At 25.1% G+C, this 24,367-nt stretch overlaps 4 protein-coding genes and 2 pseudogenes across 4 annotated transcripts; 3 read left to right on the top strand and 3 right to left on the bottom strand.

Annotated features, from left to right (window-relative positions):
- Positions 1–1,136: 1,136 nt before the first annotated feature.
- Positions 1,137–2,903, bottom strand: LOC143221466 (pre-mRNA-splicing factor CWC25 homolog). Its single transcript, XM_076446908.1, is given in 9 exon segments — positions 1,137–1,315; positions 1,318–1,389; positions 1,392–1,502; positions 1,539–1,810; positions 1,812–2,097; positions 2,193–2,357; positions 2,450–2,564; positions 2,566–2,781; positions 2,886–2,903. Coding segments are annotated over 9 exon segments (1,434 nt in total).
- A 2,030-nt stretch (positions 2,904–4,933) lies between these two features.
- On the top strand, positions 4,934–7,383 carry LOC143221467 (UBX domain-containing protein 6-like). Its single transcript, XM_076446909.1, is given in 10 exon segments — positions 4,934–5,010; positions 5,610–5,756; positions 5,847–6,009; positions 6,011–6,139; positions 6,142–6,249; positions 6,601–6,779; positions 6,781–6,894; positions 6,988–7,093; positions 7,095–7,334; positions 7,336–7,383. Coding segments are annotated over 10 exon segments (1,311 nt in total).
- A 1,469-nt stretch (positions 7,384–8,852) lies between these two features.
- Positions 8,853–11,444, bottom strand: LOC143221465 (synaptic vesicle 2-related protein-like). The gene is given in 18 exon segments (XM_076446906.1): positions 8,853–9,085; positions 9,088–9,136; positions 9,138–9,243; positions 9,245–9,369; positions 9,371–9,394; positions 9,396–9,462; positions 9,527–9,648; positions 9,650–9,736; positions 9,816–9,859; positions 9,862–9,941; positions 10,013–10,075; positions 10,159–10,172; positions 10,174–10,356; positions 10,439–10,473; positions 10,476–10,496; positions 10,499–10,621; positions 11,278–11,368; positions 11,370–11,444. Coding segments are annotated over 18 exon segments (1,542 nt in total).
- A 751-nt stretch (positions 11,445–12,195) lies between these two features.
- LOC143221463 (protein unc-119 homolog B-like) lies at positions 12,196–13,171 on the top strand (annotated as a pseudogene).
- A 587-nt stretch (positions 13,172–13,758) lies between these two features.
- On the bottom strand, positions 13,759–14,935 carry LOC143221464 (sn-1-specific diacylglycerol lipase ABHD11-like). Its single transcript, XM_076446905.1, has 4 exons — positions 14,802–14,935; positions 14,564–14,720; positions 14,146–14,511; positions 13,759–14,067 (listed from the first exon to the last, which is right to left on the bottom strand). Exons 1-4 carry the CDS (start codon positions 14,933–14,935, stop codon positions 13,759–13,761), a joined length of 966 nt encoding a protein of 321 aa, XP_076303020.1.
- Positions 14,936–17,162: 2,227 nt separating this feature from the next.
- On the top strand, positions 17,163–18,880 carry LOC143221462 (transmembrane emp24 domain-containing protein pseudogene; annotated as a pseudogene).
- Positions 18,881–24,367: the final 5,487 nt, after the last annotated feature.

Here is a 24,367-nt window from a genome sequence, read left to right as displayed (position 1 = left end):
TATGTTGTACCAGACTTACAGTTTTAGGGCGCAGAAAAAATTGAAGGTTGTTTATGTAGAGTTCCGGCACATTTTTATAATCACGTTTGGGAAGTGTTAATGCGTTGTCCAGATGGTATTTGCGTTAATGGACGAGAATTACCCCAACAACCTACTTTGTCTAATATGACACGTTCAGAACTTACCTTTCGCTTTGTCTGTAGAATCTTTACTTCATCATATACAAGTGCCAGAATATCGTCAAATTATTGTAGAGGTATTCTCTTTATTTATGTTCTTTTATAAGTATCTTTTTTTCTAAATTTAAAATACTAAAATTATATGTTTATAAAATTGAATACACTTTAATAACAAACTTCATTATAATTTTATTTAAATCAGATTCATTTGAATTTTTTAATTTAAATCGAAAGTATCATTACATATCCAAGATTTAAAAAAATATATGTATATAAATATGGAATGTTCTTCTTCCAGTTACTGACTATTGTGTCAACAACTTTACTTCGAAATCCAGAGTTAAGTTTTCAGAAACAATTGAATCTTAATAAACTTGTTGAAGATAGCTTCCTCATGTATTGTAAGGTACATATTATCGTTTTATGTATACCAGTTACAATGAAATTAATTATTACATACAAATTTATTTAGGATCATAACTTGGAGGAAACACTGATCAATTATTATTTTTCTCTGCTCACTACTCAATAACTACAGGATATCTTGCTAGAGCAGTAGTTAATAATATGCTTACTGGAGGATGTTTTGTAACCATTAATGATATTAATGATGCAATTGAAAATAGAGAAACTTGCAAGATTACATAATGGTAAAAAGTAACTTTTTATTATAATACAATATTATTTGTGTATATATATATTAATCAGAGTTATATTTATATAAAAATACTGTATTTTCTTAATGTGTGCATATTTTCCCAAATATTTTTCCAAGTTCGCTTTATATAAAAAAAAATATCAAATTATACGAAAGTAGCAATTCTATTTAATATCTGTATTTATAAGACAATAAACTACACAACTATATATTAAAAAGTATATATTTCCTATGGTATTTTCTACAATGAATTTAATCAAATTTATCCATTTATATAAATTTAATGATATTGTTTAAAATCATCTTTTAGCGAAATTTGTGTCCATTGCTCCTCCAGATCGCTGTATATTATTTATATTAGATTTAATTCTAGATGCAACTGTACCTACTTCTGCAGCAGCTACTAATTGTTTTCTAACAAAATCTTGGTTATATATTTTCCCACCGTCTACTTCTTTCTTTTCTTCTTCACGATATTTTTAACACTACGTTCTCGTTCCTTATCTCTCCATGATGCATTTGCTATCATTTCTTGTCTACGTCGTTCTTTTCTTCTTCTGTAAGACTTTGTTTCTTTTTTGAATTCCACTTATCTCTATTCTTGTCCTCTTTGTGATATCTTTTATCAGACGATAATTTAGAATGCATTGTTTCTCTTTGATGTACTTTATTCAAAACATCTTTATGCCTATCCTCAATACTATTTGTGTCATTGTATTTATTTTTATAAGTACTGTTTTCTCTATCTTGAGGACTTCTTGAACGAAAATCTTTATCTTTATGCTTATTTACATCTTTTTTGTGTAATCTATGTCTTTTTTCTTGAATTGAACTATCATCACTTTCTTTACTTGAACTGCGAGTCTTAGCACCATGCTTTTCATGAATTTTATGTTCTCTTTCTTCTTCAGTATCAAGTACTAAACATTTTTTCTTGCTATGTTTCTTGATTTCAGTATTATTTTCTTTACTTTTGCTTCTTTTTCTTTTTATATTTTTTGATATATTCATTGCTTTCATCACTGCTACTTTCTGATTCATCATTAGAATAATTTTCTTTTTTCAATTTCTTTTTACGTTTATGTTTTACTTTCTTCATTGACTTTATTAAATCCTTATTATTAATTTTCTCTTTTAATTGTTTATATTTAGTAGCCAATAATAAATCTAATTGCTCTTCATCATCACTATCAACATCTTGTTTATCTTTCTTTTTCTTCTTTTTCCTTTCACTTTTGCTTTTCTTTGATTGCTGCTCAACTAAACAGTAATATGATAATAATAAGGAAATAAATAAATATCTAAACATTAACTACTATTGTTGTTATTATTACTATAAATTAATATTAATTCACGTACCAATTGTCGTAATTGCTTTAATTTAACAGGATTTTTTAACAATTGATTTCTTGTTTCTATTTCTTTCTTCTTTATCGCATATAAAGGATCTTCTTGCATCTTTCTTGCTAAGTCCACTTGTTCGTTACCAGAAAAGAAACGTAATGATGGTGGAATACATTCTGAAATATTTGAATTACTAATTATTATGATATATAATGCAAATTATAATAGAGATATAACAGAAATATATAATACAAATAACATGTTCAACCATGGTTTCTTGGTACTTGATTTAATTCAATATCTTTCTCCACTTGATTCATTTGTTCGAAAGATTTATCAATTGGCCGTCCAAGTAAATATTCTTCTCTATTGATTAATTGATTTTGGTCCTTTATACATCCAATCTAATTTTTTATCATCCTTTTTCTCTATCACTCCTTGCTCCATTGCATATTTTTTCATATCTTCTCGATCCTTTTCCATTTCTATTTCTTTTTTTAATTCGGCAATTTTTTTCTTTTCCTGACTTTGTTGTTGTTCTGCTTTCCAAACTTTTTCTATATTTTTCATAGTAGATGGATGCCATGATTTCTTCAAATTCTACCTTAACAAATTTGTAGTTTTATTGAATAAATACACCTACTATTTTTTTATTTACTGACATGATATATTTTCATCAGACTTAAAACTACAATTAAACTTACCAAATCTCCTCCACCCATTTTGTATAGAGAATAAGGTATAAGCTCAGATATACTGTTATATTACTGAAATTGCTATATTTACAATTTTTGTATTGTATACAATATCGATAATCAAATTGATATTATTGCAGAAGGTATAAAAAGTATAATGGATGTATTGTAAAAATATTACTAAATATCACTAGTAAATATAGCTAAAGTACCAAATATTGAATTCTAAGTTTTACGTCAAGAAACTAGATGACAATAGTAAAGTACTTAATACAATCTTCTCGTGTTGTTTAAACATATGTTCGGCATAGGAATATTTATACAATTACTTTCATCAAATTTTGGAATTATATTGAAGCTGAAACTTTACTAGTTACTTGAATATTTCTGGTACTAATATCCCTCGATTATTTAATAATAGGTAAATAGTATAATAATGTATACTGTCGAGAAATTGTTAAGGAACTTTATTGATTGATAAAATTGGAAAAATATTGATTATGTTCTTCTTTAAAACATTAATTATATTCATAGATATAAAAAAACTGAATTACATTGAATCTTATATAAATAAAAAACACAATTTTATTTAGTTTGAAATAAATTTCAAATTTAATATAAATTAAAATTGAAAATTAAAAAACTTTTATTATAGAAAAATAATTAAAGATACGATAATAAGTAACAATTAAAAGGTATGGATTGTATATTTATTTTGTCGATAGTTTATAACAAATAGTTTATAGTAAAAGTATATATGATAATTTATTTGATAAAGATACAGGTAAATTTCTATTCGAGATTACTAGTTACAATTTGTTAAATAAGTAATTTGTAGTTGTAATGTTACGAGAATGGAGTTATCTAAAACCATGAGTTATAACTATTTATTGTAAGATGGTCAATTGAACGTTACGTTTTAATCTTATTTAGTAATTTTCTTACTGGTCAAGTTTCATCATATTCTGAAATCTGACCTTGTAAATTAGAATAATTTAAACACTTGAAAATATCAATGTACGATGTTGTAATGTGATATACCAAAGTGAAGGTGAACTAAGCCTAGAATTATTTAATTTAATTAAGAGTTTTTCACATGTGATGAGTAATGTACATGAAAATTCGTGGTCTTGGATAGACTATTTGGTGGAAACAATTAGTAAGCTTACCCATGGAGTGAGCTCAACAACGTTAGAGTTAACATCTCACCCCATTGACAGTGTTATTAACGATGAACTGCAGCAAAAATTCTCTGATTTTTTTTAACGAATTTATCGGTTTGATAGCATTTGATGATTTTCAATTACATTTACTGAAGATCTTCTCGTTTACATTTGTTAGTACCGTGGCACTAATTTTCATCGCTTGGCATATTACGGTTCGAGAATTTCCGAACAATTTATGGAATCAAGTAAGAAACTTCATATTTTTCATTTTAATATGTACATTTATATGTATAACAATATTTAAATAAATTGTACGAATATTATTGTATTTATACTTATGATATTAAATGTCTAATTCAAGACATTGTTATCATTATGATGACTGCGCAATATATATTTGTACATTTATTGTATATTGTTTCTCATAATCGTATAATAATGAAAATATTTCGTTCTAATGAAGTTTTATTTTTAATTTATCTGCTTTTCAATTTTATCATCACGTGTATTTATTTTGTTCAAAAAAAAATCACGTTTCTGTATTAAGAATTTTATGTATATCTTAATTCTAATAATATAATTTGTGTCATAGAATCTATAACAGAGGATCTGGATTCTTCATCCGAGGAATAATTTGTTGTTTAAAATAAATTATTTGTCAAACCAAATAATTGTAAGCAAAATAGACTTATGGGTAAAAAAAAAGTCTATATATATATTACACACATATTATACATATATATACACACACTTTATTATATAAGTCAGAAGTATGGAACTTTATTCTGTTTTAGGTTAAAGGATTGTAGAATTATCAGTGGCAAGAAAATTTTAATTATAGTATTAATTTGTTTTTCCTAACTCTCATAATATAGAAAAACAAAAAAAATTATGACTGAAAAAATTAATACGTTTCTCCAAAAGATAAAATTAGATGTAAAATTTATGAATGCTGGAGCAGGACACAAGTAAGGTTTATTATAATATATTATAATTAGTTAACTAATTTTAATATAGAAGTTGAAACTACAACAGTTTTTTGATTGGCATTTAAATTATTCATAAATATTATTTTTTGAATTTCAATATATATTTTAGTTTTTATTAAACCAATATTATATTTCCAATGTTAAGAGTATATCTGGTAAAGTATAATTTCTAAGCATATTTGATATTATTTATGCATTTTCCTGTATTATTTAATATTATTTTTTCAAACATTTTTTCTTTATTATTATTAATATTAAAAAGTTTATTCTATTATAGTTGGAAACAGTTGAAATTTATAGACGTGGATTGTCACGTAATCTAACACTTTTTTATTTTGTTTTTAGAACAATAACTCAAATGAAATTTTTTTATAATTGATTATAAGTTAGATAATCGTATAAAATTTTAGATCATAATTTCATAATTATAAAAAATATGTTAAGCGAATTTTATTTTAATTAAGGTAGATATATCAAATATTTTGAATAAATAAATAAACAAAATGTAATAAAAATTTATATTTCAGTTAAATTATAATTGGATAATATAATTATAAATATAAATTTATTTTATGTAGGTTAACTGATTCAACTAGTTCTGTTGGATCTACATCTACAGTAGAGCCAAGAGAAAGGGTAAAACCCACGAAAGAAGCTGAAATAGCTGGTCAGGCAGCTTTAGCAAGATTAGAAGTAAAAAAAGCCAAAGTAAAAAATTTTAACACGTGAGTTTAACATTTAACATGTCTATGTTTCTTTATAACTACAAACTGCATAATGAAAATTTAACAATTTTGTAAAAATATTATTTCTAGGTCATATGCTAGTATTAAAGCACAAGTAAAACGAGAATTAGAACAAGAAAGAAAAGCACAGCAAAATGCAAAGAAAGCACAGTTAGAAGAAAAAGCTAAAGAAAAAATGAAGGATAATTCCTTATTAGCTGTTGCCAACATAGGATATCGTTGTCCATATTTAATCTGATGAAGTATTAACACAAAATGAGTGGAAAGTGAAAATAAGAGAATTTTTATATGAACAATTAAAAGGAGAAGATGGAGGCTTAATATCTTGTTTAATTATACAAAACTGCAATAGGGACAAGCAAAAAAATTGAGCGTTTGTGTCGAAACACTTGGGAAATATTTGGAAAATATCATAAATAATCCAGATGAAGAAAAATATAAAAAAATTAGAATACAGAACAGAATATTTCAAGTACTACTTTTGTTTTATTAATGAATTTATGAAGGAAGAATTTTTATAGAAATTTTCATAAAAACTTTCTTTTATGAATATATAAACGAATATAAATAATATTTCTGTTAATAAATTAAAGATGATTAAATATAATAACACGTTTTGATTATCAAAAAATTTGTTTTAATGTCAATGAAAGTTTGAAAAAATAGTTATAATAGAAATCATAATTTATTAAAATTTATTTATTTACTAATATAATATATATATTTATATAAAAGTTATAAAAACAATGAAGATTTCTATTTATTTTCTTCTCTTTTTATTTCAAAATAGTTAAACATTAACAATAAAATCTATATTTTAAAGGATAAAGTAGTCCCAGTTGAAGGTGCATTAGAGTTCTTAAATGCTGTTGGTTTTCGCCAAAAGAAGTTATTGAATAATGATAAAGAGGAGGATTTTTTAGTTTGGAGTTCAGATAATTGCACTATTGAAAATGTTATTACATTACTTGAGGCACTAAAAATGCAGAATCCATTCCTCTTGATTGGATAGGAATCTTCAAGTATTGTTACCTATGCAAGCAAACAGGAGAACTGAATTACCATCAACATTTTTCAATGTAACTGCGGAGGATATAGCGAAAGAACAACACCTTCGGTAATTATGTATTTATGTATAAAATTTTCTAGATTATATACAAAATTTTATTAGATAAATTATATTAAACATCTTTTGTTATTAATATCATAGAAGTAAAGAAATTGAAAGGAATCAGATGTTAAGGACGAAAGAAATGAGAGAAAGAGAAGCAAAAGGAAGACTTAATAAATATAAGTTTTCATTGATTCGTATAAAATTTTCCGGATAATCTTATTTTGCAAGGAACGTTTTCTGTTCATGAAACTTTCCAGAATGTTGTTAATTTTGTTACTGAGAATTTGATAAATAACGAGAGGCCATACAGCTTAAGAAAGCTACCTAGTACGACATTTCATGAAGATTCCTTTGGTAAAACATTACTTGAATTGGACTTATTTCCTTCTACAACTTTGATGTTTTTCTGGAAAAACAAATCAGAAACAAATCACAATGAATCCTGTAGGATATTTAAAAGAAGAATTACTTTCTTTCGTAGAAATGGCTTGAAATTTTTCTTGATGTAATTTATAATGTTTAATCTTTACAAATTATGATTATAAATGTTGAAAAGGAAAAAAGGAAAAAAAAAGTTGTATTTACATTCATTCCAAGATTTAATAAAAGTATGAAATTACAGTAGAACCTTATATAATGCGTATGGAGGGAACGTTTCGTGTCGCCATTTTTGTATCATCTTTCAATATTTAAAAATAAAATTTATTTGGTCATTAACCTTTTGCGGACGATATATCTATCGAATATATCAGCCCAACTCTCGCGCTGCGGCTATATCATACAAAGGACGAATATAAAACGTATCATATGTAATACACGACTAAATTTGTTCGTTTATGATATTGTTGGATTTCATGAAAAAGTTCTTTGAATAAAGCTTTAGCTTTTATAACGCAAACGTACGACGTGAACATTTTCTTTACTGCACGCTCCAATACCTGTACTCTCCACAGCAACGCTCGTCCATCGAGCGATTCCGTTCGCAAAGGGTTAAATTTAAATGTACATTTTTTTTAGATAAAAGAATATCATATTATCTTTATCAGAAAAAGCTTTTGCAGATATTAGTCTTTTAAAAATAATAATGATATTTTAAGAATTAACAATAAAGAAATTAATAACGTGAATGCTATTAGTATAATATATAAATTTCAAAATTTGCAATTTCTCTACCGTGTTATACAAAGGTTTACTAAAAATTATATATAAAAAAGTACAAGACACAATTTATTAAGATACTTTGAGTATTTGTAAATATTACATTCTATTGTTTCTTGTTTAGGTACATATAAACAAATTTTGTGTTTGATAAAGTTGTAATAAATTATTAATTTACTACGATTTTATTTTATATGTTTAATTTTTAAATAATGAAATAGGAGATAATGTCAGTTAATGTTACTTAATGCCTTTTTCTTATAAAAATATTACACGTGTCCAGATAAATTAAAATAAATCAAATCATTGCAGCTTGACATGCCTTGTTATTAATATTAATAATAAAACATGTAACAAAAGTCATTGTTTATCATGCATATACATTAATTCTGCACATTTGTGCATTTTGGCACTTCTGTTTTATATTAATATTTAATATTTTATATCAGTCTTTATACTTTTCTTATATGTTTAAATACTATTGCTGTTCTAAAGTATTGCGGAAAAGTAAACACATGTTAAATAACTTATAATGTGATATGTATAGTATATCCTATTCATTCAAGTAAGTTATATGACAAAGATGGTCAAAGACAAAATATAATATTAATGTAACTAAACAATATTATATGTAACTATAAAATAGTAGAAACAAAATAAATGAATATCAATAAATATGAGTCTTGTTTCATTAGTAAAAAACTGTTAGTTTAACAATTATGTACTGATGGAACAATATAGTGTAAAACGAAAATATATTTTCTCCATTAAAATATTTAAGCAGTAAAAAAAAAATTGAAATTTCATCTTGTTTCTTGTGGCACATCATTAGATGTATGATTTTTTGTTTCAACGGGTAAAGCAAGAGTAGCAACTGCAGCACATAATGCTGTTGCAGCGTAAATTGTCATTGCTCCAGTAATAGACCATTGAAGAAATACTTGTGCTATGTATGGTGTAACCATTGCACCAATCCTAGCCATTGCACTACATGTACTAACACCAATACTACGTAAATGAGTCGGATATAGCTTCTGGAGTATATAGCATAGGCTGCTTGAAACACACCAGCAATCAAACCTCTAGCTCAAAAAAATTGCCAGTGTTAATACTACTCTACTTAATAGGCAAGCTCTGCCTAGAAAACAAATTAATACTGCAAACATTATTAGTGAAAAGCCATTGTCTTTTTTCTACCATCTTTTCAATTGCAAAAATAGTAGAAAAAATTCCTGGAAATTCAGCTAACGTTGTCCAAAGAAGATCGATGTAATCACTGCGTTCTAAACGACAATCTAATTGACAAACATCTTCCTTTTTTGTTTTCCCATAAACTACATTGTTCAGGACGATGTATGAAATAATTCTGTAGTCATTAATACAACACCATAGTAACAAAATGCTGTACTCATCCTAAAACCATAATGTTATTATTTATATAAAAATATTGTTAATATATATGCCATATAATATTTACCATACAAGCCAAAGTAAAGTAGATGTTCTACACATTTCTTTACTTAGCACATCTTTTAATTTGCCATGATTAATTTGATAAAAACGATCCATTACTAATCTTCCTGGAGGTAAAGGTTTTTTTATTTTCTCTTGCTACTCGTTCTAAGGTTGAAACAGCTTTGTCCATTCTTCCACTTGTTATGTCAAATATTGTAGATTCTGGTAACCACTGTAATATAAATATCATGAAAAAGGTACTTATATTTTTAGTATTGATTATTATTATTACTTAATTTGTGGGTACCTACTGGAGTAATAATAGCAAATACGAGAAGTGGTATTGTTGATAAATGAGAAGCCATCTCCAACCAAAAGTTGGCATTATTGCTAATGCTATTGCTACTTCAAAACAAGCTCCAAGTGCCCAAAAAACACTAGAAAAATAATCATTTTATGTGAATAGCATAAATATATGTATTAAATTTATATTATAATTATGCTTACATCTAATAAAATGACACATTTTGCTCTTTGTTTTGCTGGAAGAAATTCTGCATATAATGTTACCCTAAAATAAAAATGATTAACGTGTATTTTTACCTAATTTAAGAACATAGATACTTTTACTGTATACCACTTACCAATACTTACGATTGTGGTACACAAACCAATAGCAAAACCAACTAATCCTCTAAGTAATAAAATCCATAGAAAATTTGGTGCAAACGCACTTAAGAAAGCATAATAAAGTAGCAATATTGCACATAGAGTTAAGGATTGTTTACTACCATATCTATCGCTTAAATTACTCCAAAATGTAGAACTTAACATCATACCTAAAAAAACAACCTAAAATAAATACAATAACATGTTACATCAAAATTATTAGCAGAATTTTATTAAATATGAATATTTTATTAAATAATGTTACCGTAGTCGTTAAAGCCTGCTGATATCTAGTTATACCCAATCACAATGTAATGATGGCTTAAAATGCTTAATATTGTTATTTCCATACTATCTACCATCCAACAGAGACCCGTAAATAAAGATAGTTTAACTTGAAATTTCCCAAATCCTAATGCATTGATAGCTTGGATAACAGTAAAGGTATCTGTCAATGAATTTTTTTCTATATTAAAAAAATATATTGAATTCCAATAAAATATACCAGTTTTTAAATAAATTAACTGCAACTATTATATATGTTATGTGATCAATTTTGTATATATTTAAATTGAATATAAAATAATTTATTATAAGTTATTTTACATACATATTTCGTATTATATATATATAGACTTAATATATAGAGTAGTTAAAAAGATCATTAACTTATCAACTCACTAAACATTAACACAATATGTACATTAGATAATTACAATATATTAGTTAATTAGAATCGTATGATACAAAAATACATGAAAAATATTATTTAAATTAATATACATGCGCTTATGTGTAGATAAATTGTTAGTGATATTTTATTCATACCCAAGTAAAAAGTAAGAATATCACTTCGAGAATATCACTTTGTAAATTAAAGTCATCAGTCGCAAGAAAGATTAATTAAAGCAATCCCATTTTCTGAGATTCAATGTTATATTTCCATGCATAATAAGATATTTACACAACTTACAGTTACCCGCTCCTTTACAGATAAGTTTAAGCAGATTATCCTGTACATAAAAATTGTCAGTAATATTGTAAAGATACATATAATAATTTGTACATGTTATAATATACATGTTTAAAGAAAAAACAGTTTACCATCTGGATAACTACGACAGAAGAAAGTTCCAAAGAACGTTCCAACGCAATTTCCAAAATTTCTATTGCATCTTGAAACATTTTCTGAACTTGACATTCAGTTCAGAACCACGTAATTCTCCTAATTCGCGATAAGGTTCGTTAGACGTTTGTGACGAATTAGACATGATTGTTTAGTCTATCATATACAGGTAATAAGGAAATAATCAATGAAACTTAATTATTATAATATTTATAACTGTCCACTAGTAATACATATGATTTATATGTTGATTCAAATGAAACAATTTCTCGATCACGTATTAGAATCTTCATTAATATGTAGAGCGTACAATTCCTATAAAGGTGAGGTTAGGCTTGACAGTCTGTCAATTGATCTTACCAAAACAAACATTGAATAGCATAAGGCATGAAATATTAGTGAATTTATAAAATATATAAAAGAACGTTACTTAAACAATGAATTTTATAACGATTTTAACTAGACGCAGAAATTTAATAATCGAATTAATAAAATTTATTATATATCGATTTGTGTGAACGGGAAATAAAATATTTAGTTTGAAAAAGATTCTAGTAACATGAGATTTCTAGTCATTTTTTGTTACTCAAATATACAACAAAGTGGATCTTCTATAGTCATGCATAATTTCAGGATATTTATGACTGATGCTCTATGTAAAACGTAAATAATTACTAAGATACAAAGAAATGTCACAACATTTGTGCAATGAAAATAATATTGAACATATAAGTATTTTTACGATTGAAAATATTGGGTAAACTATATTTTTTAATGTACGTGAAATTTGATGTAAGAAATATTTAATGAATGTCATATATGACACTTCATAATTATCATACGCGGTCTTTGAATATAAATTAATTGTCTTTGTATCGTTTAATTACGTTTAAATTATGAGTGTTGACAGCGAAAATAAATCAAATGAAGCAATTGTTACGTTTACACCATCAGCAGATCAAGAAAATGCTGATAATGGAAATACTGAAGAAACTACTATAACCCCAGAAATGGTGTTGCGGTTACCCCACAATTACTGAGTAGTAAAAATAACGTTTCTATTAATTCATTATATTAATAAATTAGGGAAAAATGAAATAAAAAAAAAATGACGTATTAATATTAATTTCAGAGTACTTATGTTCTCCTGAGGCAAACATTTACGATATAGATTTTACAAGATTTCAAATTAGAGATTTAGAAACAGGAGCAATATTATTTGAAATAACAAAACCACCAGCTACTGGTTAGCAATTGTTACAGTATTGTTATATCAATGATAGTTGCAAAAATTTATACGAATATATATATATATATATTTCATGTATTATAAAAGGTAAATTTTATTATTTATATGTTAGAATGTGATTCCAACCTAGATGTAGAACCAGACAGTGAAGAATCTAATTGTGATGATGCTAATACTGGCCGCTTTGTACGGTATCAGTTTACACCACAATTTCTTAAACTAAAGACTGTTGGAGCTACAATTGAGTTTCTAGTGGGTTCTAAACCAGTGAACAATTTTCGAATGATCGAACGTCATTTCTTCGAGACAGATTATTAAAAACCTTTGATTTTCAATTTGGATTTTGTATACCAAATAGTAAGAATACTTGTGAACACATTTATGAATTTCCTACTTTACCTGCTGATTTGGGTAAGCACCAAATAATCCTCCGATATGACTTTATTAATTTTTAATAATTCCTATTACATTAGTATTTGAAATGTCTTTGTAGTTTTCTGAAATGATTGCAAATCCATTTGAAACACGTTCAGATTCATTTTATCTTTGTGGACAATCAATTGGTAATGCATAATAAAGCTGATTATGCATATAATGGTGGACATGCACATGATGTACTTTAGTAGGTGAAGTTAATAGGAAACTTGCACTGTGCAAAAATGATTGTGATAATAGTAGCAAATATTTTAGCTAATTTAAAATTACTATTTTATTTCTTTTTACACATAATTACAGTTTTTCTTAAATTTTCTATGTCAATGTTTAAATGTTGGAATTTTGCATCTATTTGCAATTTTTCACACTTCTTTAATTGAATTTGTATCTAGTTGAACACTTTTACATTAATCTTATACTTAATTAAATATATTTTGCTTTCGTTATCATTAAAAATTCTATTTGTATTTAATATTTAAATAGTTGCTTTTTACCTAAGTATGGCCTTATGTAAACTTGTTTACAAGTTTTAACAGTATTAAATTCTAATATTAAACATGTATTTTTTATGAAAGCAACGGATAAAAGACTAAAAATATCTTAAACTGTGTATAGTTTTGACAAGCACAAAATTCACAATTTATTTATATTGCATAAAATTATATTTTACTTTGCTATCTCTCCCTTGTTTTATATGTAGAGTTACGAATTTCACAAATACATGTATATATTTACAAAATATATTGCGTATTTTTTTTACATGTAAAATGATAAATTATGGCTGATTAATGAAATCAACTACAGTTTTCAAAAACTCTGCTGGTTTATCTGCATGTACCCAATGATTTGCACCATTTATATAAGTAAAATTGGCAGAAGGAAATAAGGTTTTAATTTTATCATGATCATCAGTTCTTATGTAATCACTTTCAGAACCACCTATAAACAATGTTGGTCCATCGTAAATTTTTGAATCTATATGTGGGAATACTGCTATTTGTGTTGCAAAGTTTTGCTCCAACACAGATAAATTAACCCGCCATTTATATTTTCCATCTGCTTCTACTAAATTCATTGCTAAAAACTATGATAAAAAGTTTTAGTTTATGTAAACATTAGGTGTCCTGATTATTTATATTGAACGTACTAAATATTTAATTACCTGACGTAAAGCTAAAGACTGAACAGCATCTGCAAGTTGATCTTTTACCCTAGCACGTGCTTTTGTTAATGTTGTAATTCCATTTAACCGTATCGAACTCATTGCTTTAAATATCTTTTCCATGTCCATAAGATTAGGGCTAGTTCTCACCGGAGACATATCAACTACTATTAACCTTTCTACTAGTTTTGGATTATTTAAAGCTACATACATCATTGCGGAACCTCCCATACTGTGTCCTATTAATGTTGATTTTTCAAATCCTAAATCATTCATAAGTTGAACTACATCTTGTGCCATATGATGGTACGTCATATCTACAGAATGTGGAGAATCTCCATGGTTTCTTGCATCTATAGTTATCACCTAGAAATTTATTTCAAGTATTCCTCGTATTATATAAAATCCAAGTATCTACCTTACGATCTGTTTGTTGATGAATTGATTTTGATAAAAAGTTCCAATTAGTCTTTGAACCAAAAAGACCATGCATTATAATTATAGGTTGTTTGAAAGCACTATCATTTTTATTCATTGATTCATAAGAAACGTATGCAAGTTTTACTGGTATCGCACTTGAAAAATATTAACAATAAAGATAATACTGAAGGAAAACAATGTATATTCATGTATATAGATATATATCTAATACATACGAAGTAGAATTGCTACATATTTGTTTGGAAGATAAATATGATGCAAAAGATGAGGTAACCACAAAATCGTGTCTTCGACCGTGAGGAAAAATATTTCGCTTTATTAGTAAATATCGACAGCACATACCACTCATTTTATATTTGTTATTTTTCTACAATATTTAACAATAATTTTTTAATCACTCATTTAAAATTTCTTTAACATTTCGATTGTTTTATATATATGCACGTATCTATAAAATTATATATCTTTAATGTTACTTTTTGATAACATGAAATCGTGAACCATGAATGAATTCTGTACAGTAATGATACATTATAAAATTGATTTTATAATTTAAAACTTAAATTATATAAACGATAAATATACATGCAGTTATGTTTATTTTAGAATTTTGAATGTTATATATAGGTCACTATTGGTGTAAAGTCAATTTCACATATATATTTGTATGTACTGTATATATAATTACTATCGTTGAATGATTTACTTTTCATATTTACTATTGTGTTGATAGTAGTTCGTAGTACGAAATTTGTACGATAACTGTTTCATTCTATTTCTATTATATTAACTTGTAAATTTGATGTTACTTTTATTTGATAAATAAATAAATTTCAATATTATACAGTTTGATGACTTATATTATATATAATTTAATAAATAAGATCTTTAAAAAATTATATTAATATTTTATATAATTATTTAACATATAAAAAGTATGCAAAACATATAAGATACAAAATTTTTGAATATTTTACTCCTTAATAAATAATAAATGTATTTCATCGTGTTTAAGAGAGTATTTCTTTCTGAAGTAGATAAAAATTGGTAACGTTTCAGAGCATGAGATATTTTCTTTTATCTCATTTAAATTTGAATTACTGAAGTACCTACATTTGTAGGTAAAAATTAAGCAACTGTTTTCATGTGGTATGTTTTAGAAATTAATAAAAAATTTGATAACGTAAAGTAACAAAATAAAATATATCAAACAAAAGCATTAATTTTGTTGAAAAAGTATTAAACTTTACCTATGATATTAAAAATAATGTAGTAAATACTTCTTTATGAAACATATAAAACATACAAAATGTTTAAATTAATTATTTATTTTATCAATGAAATGCTATTTTTAAATCATTTTGAATTATTTATCTGTAACTTTCGTAGATAAAATAATATTTATTGGTTTAGTGTTTCAAAATCACACATGAATGAAAAAATTTATGAAACATTTATAAATAAAAATTTATATATAAAAATAAATTACTTGTACGCATTTTAAACGTAAACGATTAAGTTAACGCTTAAAATTTTATCATATTATTATATGTATTTTCATTTAAACAGAAAATACACATACATAATTACAGAAGCTTCCAAAAAATATCAATTCGTGTTAATTTTATCTAAATACACAAATTAAAATGAAATAATTAACTTTGTAGCAAAATTTTAATATAGTAATACGATCATTTTAATTTAGTTTTTTTTCATTGAATTTCTGAATCAGCAAATTAATTCATACCTATAGAAGTGCAGTACATTGTCATTTCAATCTCAAACATATCATTTCTAATTATATATTTATGTATTAATTAATAGAATAATTCTCATTTGATATTTAAACATTTTGTAACAGAAAATTTGTATTTTGCGAAATGTCTATTAAAATAAGTAGAATGTACATCTATCTATGTTATTAATTTTATGGTAGAATGCAGCAAAATTCTAATATAGTAATACAATCAATTTAATTTAGTTTTTTTTCATTGAATTTCTGAATCACCAATTAATTCATACTATAGAAGTGCAGTATATTGTCACTTCAATCTCATACATATCTATTAATTAATACATAAATATATAATTAGAATAATTCTCATTTGATATTTAACATATCGTAATGGAAATTTGTATTTTATGAAATGTCCTACTAAAATAAGTAGAATGTACATCTATCTATGTTATTAATTTTATGGTAGAATGCTGCAAAATTCTAATATAGTAACACAATCAATTTAATTTAGTTTTTTTTCATTGAATTTCTGAATCACCAAATTAATTCATACCTATAGAAGTGCAGTATATTGTCACTTCAATCACATACATATCTATTAATTAATACATAAATATATAATTAGAATAATTCTCATTTGATATTTAAACATATCGTATGGAAAATTTGTATTTTGTGAAATGTCTACTAAAATAAGTAGAATGTACATCTATCTATGTTATTAATTTTATGGTAGAATGCATACGTGGCGCTGTGGTAGCAACATGCCACTGTGAAGTGGCAGGAAAAAGAAAGAGCGTATGTCGTTTTCAATTGGTCCACATTGTAATTTAATAAAATGAGGTGGCTTATTTCTTGTTTATTTCTCATTTTTTTGAGCTCTAGTGCAAACTGCTATTTCATTACTGTGGATGCTCATGCTGAAGAATGTTTCTTTGACAAGGTAGAAGCAGGCACGAAAATGGGTTAGTTTCCCTTTTGTACTTATTTATAATACACATTGGAAAATAATAAGTTGCAATTTTTTCAAGACAAAACTTTCACATAAAATTACCTTTATATGTATATGTAAATATTTGTCGAAGATTTCTTTTCAATACTCGAAGTATACACGTTTAATAAAAGGGTTCTGTTGTTGCTTTTAGATGTTCAAAGTAACGACATAAAATAGTACGAAACAATATCATTATGTCACTAAAATCTGTTGATTTAAATAATTAAGATATTTGTACAGCTTGAGAAAAAATATGTATAAGTATTTTGTCGAGTATAGTATAAATATTGTAATATTGCAAATATTATAAACAATTGTTTTTATGCAATTACTTTACAAATAAAATTACTATTTTATTTCTATTAATGCAATAAATTACAACATTTATTAAATATAGTAACTAATAAATTTAATTTAAGCTTATTAAATTTTGATTCAAGAAATATTTTAATACAAAAAACATCAAACTTATGTCTAATGTATTATATCTGTTATTATCAATGATAACATTTATAATAAATCTACAATTATTAAAATTTTTAATACATATTCATAATCTGTATGTTTTCGTCATATCGTATGTTAAAATTTGAGCGGCATTAAATATTTTATTATTAGATTGTACAATGTAACATTATAACGTAGTATAATAGGTATTAAATAATATAATGAAATTTATGTAGAAGTTGTAATCAACATAGATATGTTAGTAAAACTCTTTTGCGATATTGTATTACAGATTTGTATCAATTTTTCTTCTGGTTTTTTATAATATATATATATACTCTTTAGATAATATAATTTATTAAATTTTAAGTATAAGTATTGACCATTAATGTAATGTAATATTCTTCTAACTCGTAAAATATTTATATAAACATTTTGCATATAAAAAAGAATAAATATCACGTGTATTGTATTATGAAAAATAATGTAATAAAGTTTTACGTTGTATTTTTGTAGGACTTACGTTTGAAATAGCTGAAGGTGGATTTTTAGACATAGATGTAAAAATAATTGGTCCTGATGGAAAATAATTTATCAAGGTAACCAAGAAAGTAGTGGTAAATACACGTTTGCTGCACATCTCCGTGGTGTTTATACATACTGCTTTGGTAATCAGAAAAGTAGTATGACACCAAAAGTTGTAATGTTTAATATGGATATTGGAGAAAATTTAAAGCCTATAGAACAAACTTCAGATGAAAATGCACCTGATGCATACCATAACAAAATAGATGATATGATCAAAGAATTAAGTACAAGTTTGTGGGTTGTGAAAAGTGAGCAAGAATACATGCAGGTAATATTTCTTATAATTTACATATATATAGTTATTATATGTTATTAATACATGAAATAAGTATACATAAATAGGATATAAAATATATTGTATTAAAGTTTTTAATAAAATCAACATTTTGTTTTTAGGTGAGAGATCGAAATCATAGAGCTATCAATGAAAGCACAAATTCTCGCGTAGTTATGTGGGCATGTTTTGAAGCTGCGGTTTTGGTTTGTATGTCAATAGGACAAATTTTATATTTAAAACGATTTTTGAAGTTAGGAGAGTTGTCTAATTTAAAACATGCAATAAAACAATACACTCATTGTACATTTTTTATATGATTAAGTTATAATAGAATTAAAAAATTTCAGCCTTTTGAAGTTATTTCTTTCCTTAAATTTGACATAATGAAATTAAAATACAAATATGCAGTGATGTTGAAAATCTATAAAACTGTTAAAAGTAAACTATTTCTTACGATGCTAAGTAATTTAAAAACAATCATGCTGTATATTTAAAATTTACTTTATAAATGTATAAAAATAAACGAAATGTTTTTTGTACCAAGAATAACTAAAAATTCAGTTTATATGGAAATTAACAAAATATACATCATATAAAATCAAATAATTGTTATATCAATAATCAATTTGCAGAGTTATTATTTTTATTAAACAAATATGTACAGAAATTTGTACTGAAATATATCATTTCCATATTCGAATTAAAATACTATAATTTGTCTATTAATTGTATAAGCAAACATTCAAATAATTTAAGAAATACAACTTAAATTAATACCATTTATACAATTGTACAGAGTTATATAATGTAATAAAACTATATAAATTAATTGTTTGACACTTCCATTAGATTCATCTGGGTATAAGATTTTATTTGTTTTAATGTATCAATAATTTGATTATAATTTAATACAGTTTTGGTAAGTTAAATTGAACAATGAAAATTTAAATATATAGTATTATTCATTAACAAAAAAGACATCTCATTTTATTTACTTATTAGTTTAATGATATACAATGATTAAGGAACTTTTTGTATCAAAATTCTTATTGAAAACTATTTCAATAAAGAAACTCAAAACAAAATTTTTTACTTCAATAAAATCAATTCAGATTAGAATACAAAAAATTGTTGCAAGTTTGTTTGTTTATTATTAGTGTATTCAATCATCAGTTATAAGACATTAGATATAATTAGATATATCAATCATTTTGATAATTTGATGAATAACGAAATCGTATGATTTTCAATTGATTATTATTAAATACATGTATATGTGTGCGTGCGTGTAATGTATACCTATATATTTTTCCTTTTGTTTCCATTTTTTTTCCTTCTTATTGCATCAATTAAACATTTTTAATTTTTCTGCTTGTTATCCTTGTCTCTCAAATAACTGGCATTCGTTAAAGATTATTATATTTTTATTCATGGAATATTATAGTAAATCCAGAAGATGAAATAGAATAAATTTTTTTCTATTTTTTTCTATCTCAATTTATCACTTTTGAATTCATTCATGAACTTTGTATAACAAAGTAGGTTGATATACTTATATATTCGTTGTTTTTTTTTTTAGCACAGTATAATACTTCATCGTTCGAAACTTACAGTATCATTGTAATAAAATACTAACATATCATGTTTCGCTAAACTTTGTAGCGTTTTATCATATTAAATTACGTTAAGAGAAATATTCGAACCGATTAAAAATTATCAAACCAAGAAAAAGCATTTCTCTTGTAAACAAAATTCCTATGTTTATCGAAAAATGAAATTATCAATTCAATTATTTACCAAATAAAATGCGGTATATTGGAAATTATTTTATTCGTTTACTCTTATGTTTTCTATTTTATTATCACACCATTATACCACCGTGAAACGATTTTTTTCTGACAATCGTTAGCTTCTAGATTCGAGATTTTTCTTTTCCACGATCCACGAATCATCAGTTTCCATCTTTAATTTGATTTTATTCGCAGCATTTATTCATTAATTTCATTCATTTCTAATTTAACTTAATTTCATTTATTTCATTTATTTTCTAATTTAACTTAATTTCATTTACTTTAAATTTAACTTAATTTACTTATTTCATTTATTTTATAATTTAACTTAAATTCATTTATTTTAAATTCATTTATTTTATAATTTAACTTAATTTAATTAATTTCATTTACTTTATACTTTAACTTAATTTACTTAATTTCATTTACTTCGTTTATTTTATAATTTGACTTAATGTACTTAAATTCATTTATTTCATTTATTTTATAATTTAACATAATTTCATTTATTTTATAATTTAACTTAATTTCATTTAAGTTAGAATTTAACTAAATTTGATTAATTTCCTTTATTTCCCATTTGTTCCAACTTAACACCAGTACTAACACCATATTTCTTCGGTATTTAAGATCGAAAGACGATTTACCCGATTTCCCAAGTTTCTGTTACCGAATATTGCAAAAACCTTGAAATCATTCATATCGCAGCCCTCCAGCCAGGTAACTCGTCTGATTCGCGAGGCAAGCGTGAGAATAAATGAATGAAATAAGAAGGGTGGTAGAAGCACCCTTCTGGTATTCACCCTAGGGCACTTAAGTTAGAAAGGCTCATTGTCCGCTCCTTCTCATTAGATGCCACCTAGCAGTTCCATCGACCCTACGGAGTAACAATACTGTGGATGCTTTTTTTTCCTCCTCCTCCTTGATCTGTAGCTGCAGGAAACACGAGCGGATTGCATGTCTCGGTGTCTGCTCTAATCCCGGCCATGATTATACCGAAAGACAATACTTTCGGTGCTCCAGCAAATCTCGGAAAAGGAATGGACAGTATTATTACGATGTTCAACGGCTCGTTTGAGATTCCAACAGAGAAAATTCAACGCCATGGTTGACTTTTGCGCGCGAGTTATATATTTTTTTCTTTTATTCAAATTTATGAATTAATTATGTATGGTTAAAGTATGTGAATTAAAGGAGATGATGGAATATAAATTTTGGTATCGCGTTATTTATTTGGGAATATTTTTTGATTTGAAATTAGAGAAGCTTCGAGGATTGATGTCGAATTTAGATTTTTGTTGAAATATATAAAATAATGGGGATAATTAAGTACTTAGCTATTGTTAGAATATATAAAATAATTTAAATTATCGAATCTTTGAGGTTTGTTATCGAATTTATCTGTTATTAAAATATATAAGATAATGGAGATGATTAACTACTTATCTTTTGTTAAAATATATAAAATAACGGAGATAATTAATTACTTATCTATTGTTAAAATATATGAATAACGGAGATAATGAAATATAAATTTATGTATCGCGTTATTTATTTGGGAATATTTTTGATTTGAAATTAGAGAAGCTTCGAGGATTGATGTCGAATTTAGATTTTGTTGAAATATATAAAATAATGGGGATAATTAAGTACTTAGCTATTGTTAGAATATATAAAATAATTTAAATTATCGAATCTTTGAGGTTTGTTATCGAATTTATCTGTTATTAAAATATATAAGATAATGGAGGTGATTAACTGCTTTTCTCTTGTTAAAATATATAAAATAACGGAGTTAATTAATTACATTTCTCTTGTTAAAATATATAAAATAACGGAGATAATTAACTACTTATTTCTTATTAAAATATATAAACTAAATAATTATTAGCATTCTAAATATAGTTGATTAAATGTTTGATTGTAGGGAATAATTAATGGAATAAAAGAGTCTTGTACTTATTGTAATAAGAGTCTTAGTACGTTGTAATAAGAGAAATTCTGAAATAAGAAGTACTTACGATTTTATGCAGAGGATAAGATGTCGAATTAAGCAAATTAGCACAAAGGACATTGTAATAATTTTTTAAAATCAATATAAAGTGCCGATTTTGTTTAATAATTAAAATGATGACGATGATGATACGTAATATTTGAATAATACCTGTCTGAGTCATCGATAACGAGATTTATATTCATTTAATTAATATAAATTTATAGTAAAATAATCTGTAGCTTTGTTAATTCTAACAATTCATTTTATCAGCACAAATTAAATTAATAAATTATTTCATTTGAAATTCATTCCTAAAAATTTTTACAATTTTTGGTGTTTTGGTTAAAATTGTTTTAAGTAGAGATCGCGTTATCTTTTATATAAGAAAAAAGTTTTATTCTAACAATAGCTATCTAGATACACGAGATAGTAATTATCGAATAATTCTCAAATGTAAATCACGAGATTCTTCAATTCTATATTCATCTTTAATCGTATTAAAATTGTTTCATGTAGAGATTGCGTTAATTTTTATATAAAGAAAATTTGTATTCTAACAATAGTTATCTAGATACATAAGATAGTAATTATCGAATAATTCTTAAACGTAAATCACAAGATTTTTAAAGCCTATATTCATCTTTAATCGAGTTAAAATTGTTTTAAGTAAAAATCGCGTTATCTTTTATACAAAGAAAATTTTTATTTTAACAATAGTTATCTAGATACACGAGATAATACTTATCGAATAATTCTTAAACGTAAATCACAAGATTCTTCAATTCTATATTCATCTTTAATCGTGTCAAAATTGTTTTAATACGAAATAAAATTAAATAAAATAAATTTGTTTTAAGTAGAGATCGCGTTATCTTTTCTACAAAGAAAAATTAGTATTTTAACAATAGTTATCTAGATACACGAGATAATACTTATCCAATAATTCTCAAATGTAAATCACGAGATTCTTCAAGGCTATATTCATGTTTAAACATATTAAAATTGTTTTAAGTAAAAATAAAATAAATAAAATAAAATTGTTTCAAGTAGAGATCGCATTATCTTTTATATAAAAAAATTTTTATTCTAACAATAGCTATCTAGATACACGAGATAATACTTATCGAATAATTCTCAAATGTAAATCACGAAATTCTTAAAGCCTATATTCATCTTTAATCGAGTTAAAATTGTTTTAATATAAAATAAAATTGTTTCAAGTAAAAATCGCATTATCTTTTATATAAAAAAATTTTTATTCTAACAATAGTTATCTAGACACACGAGATAATACTTATCGAATAATTCCCAAATGTAAATCACGAGATTCTTCAAGGCTATATTCATGTTTAAACATATTAAAATTGTTTTAAGTAAAAATAAAATAAATAAAATAAAATTGTTTCAATTAAAAATCGCATTATCTTTTCAATAAAAAAAAGTTTTTATTCTAACAATAGTTATCTAGACACACGAGATAATACTTATCGAATAATTCCCAAATGTAAATCACGAGATTCTTCAAGGCTACATTCTTGTTTAATCGAAACACTTACGATGAATCAGTTGTAGCCATATGGTATTTCTTTTTGATTATTATATTTGATTATTCTGTCAGTATCCTGTCACTGGACGTTGTCATTAGCTTTCGTTATCGCTTAAAATTAATTGGGATGCTTCATGCGATATACTCAGTTTCATCTACCCTAATTCATCGAGACCATGACCATAACTGATGACTAATTTATACTACTATCGCGGAGTATACACTGCTGATTTATTATCACAGATTGTCTCTATGGCTGACATAATACTTTCGCAAAATACCCTCTTAATTATCATATTATTATTATTATAGAATATCATTGCGATTAAATATTATCATCAAAGAGTGTCACTGAGATTATTATACTATTGTGATAAAAATGTTATAATTGCTGAAGACACAGTT

Source organism: Lasioglossum baleicum, unplaced genomic scaffold, assembly GCF_051020765.1.
Source record: "Lasioglossum baleicum unplaced genomic scaffold, iyLasBale1 scaffold2450, whole genome shotgun sequence".
In the NCBI taxonomy this organism is placed as follows: Eukaryota; Metazoa; Arthropoda; class Insecta; order Hymenoptera; family Halictidae; genus Lasioglossum; species Lasioglossum baleicum.
This window is presented reverse-complemented; position numbering and strand designations above follow the sequence as displayed.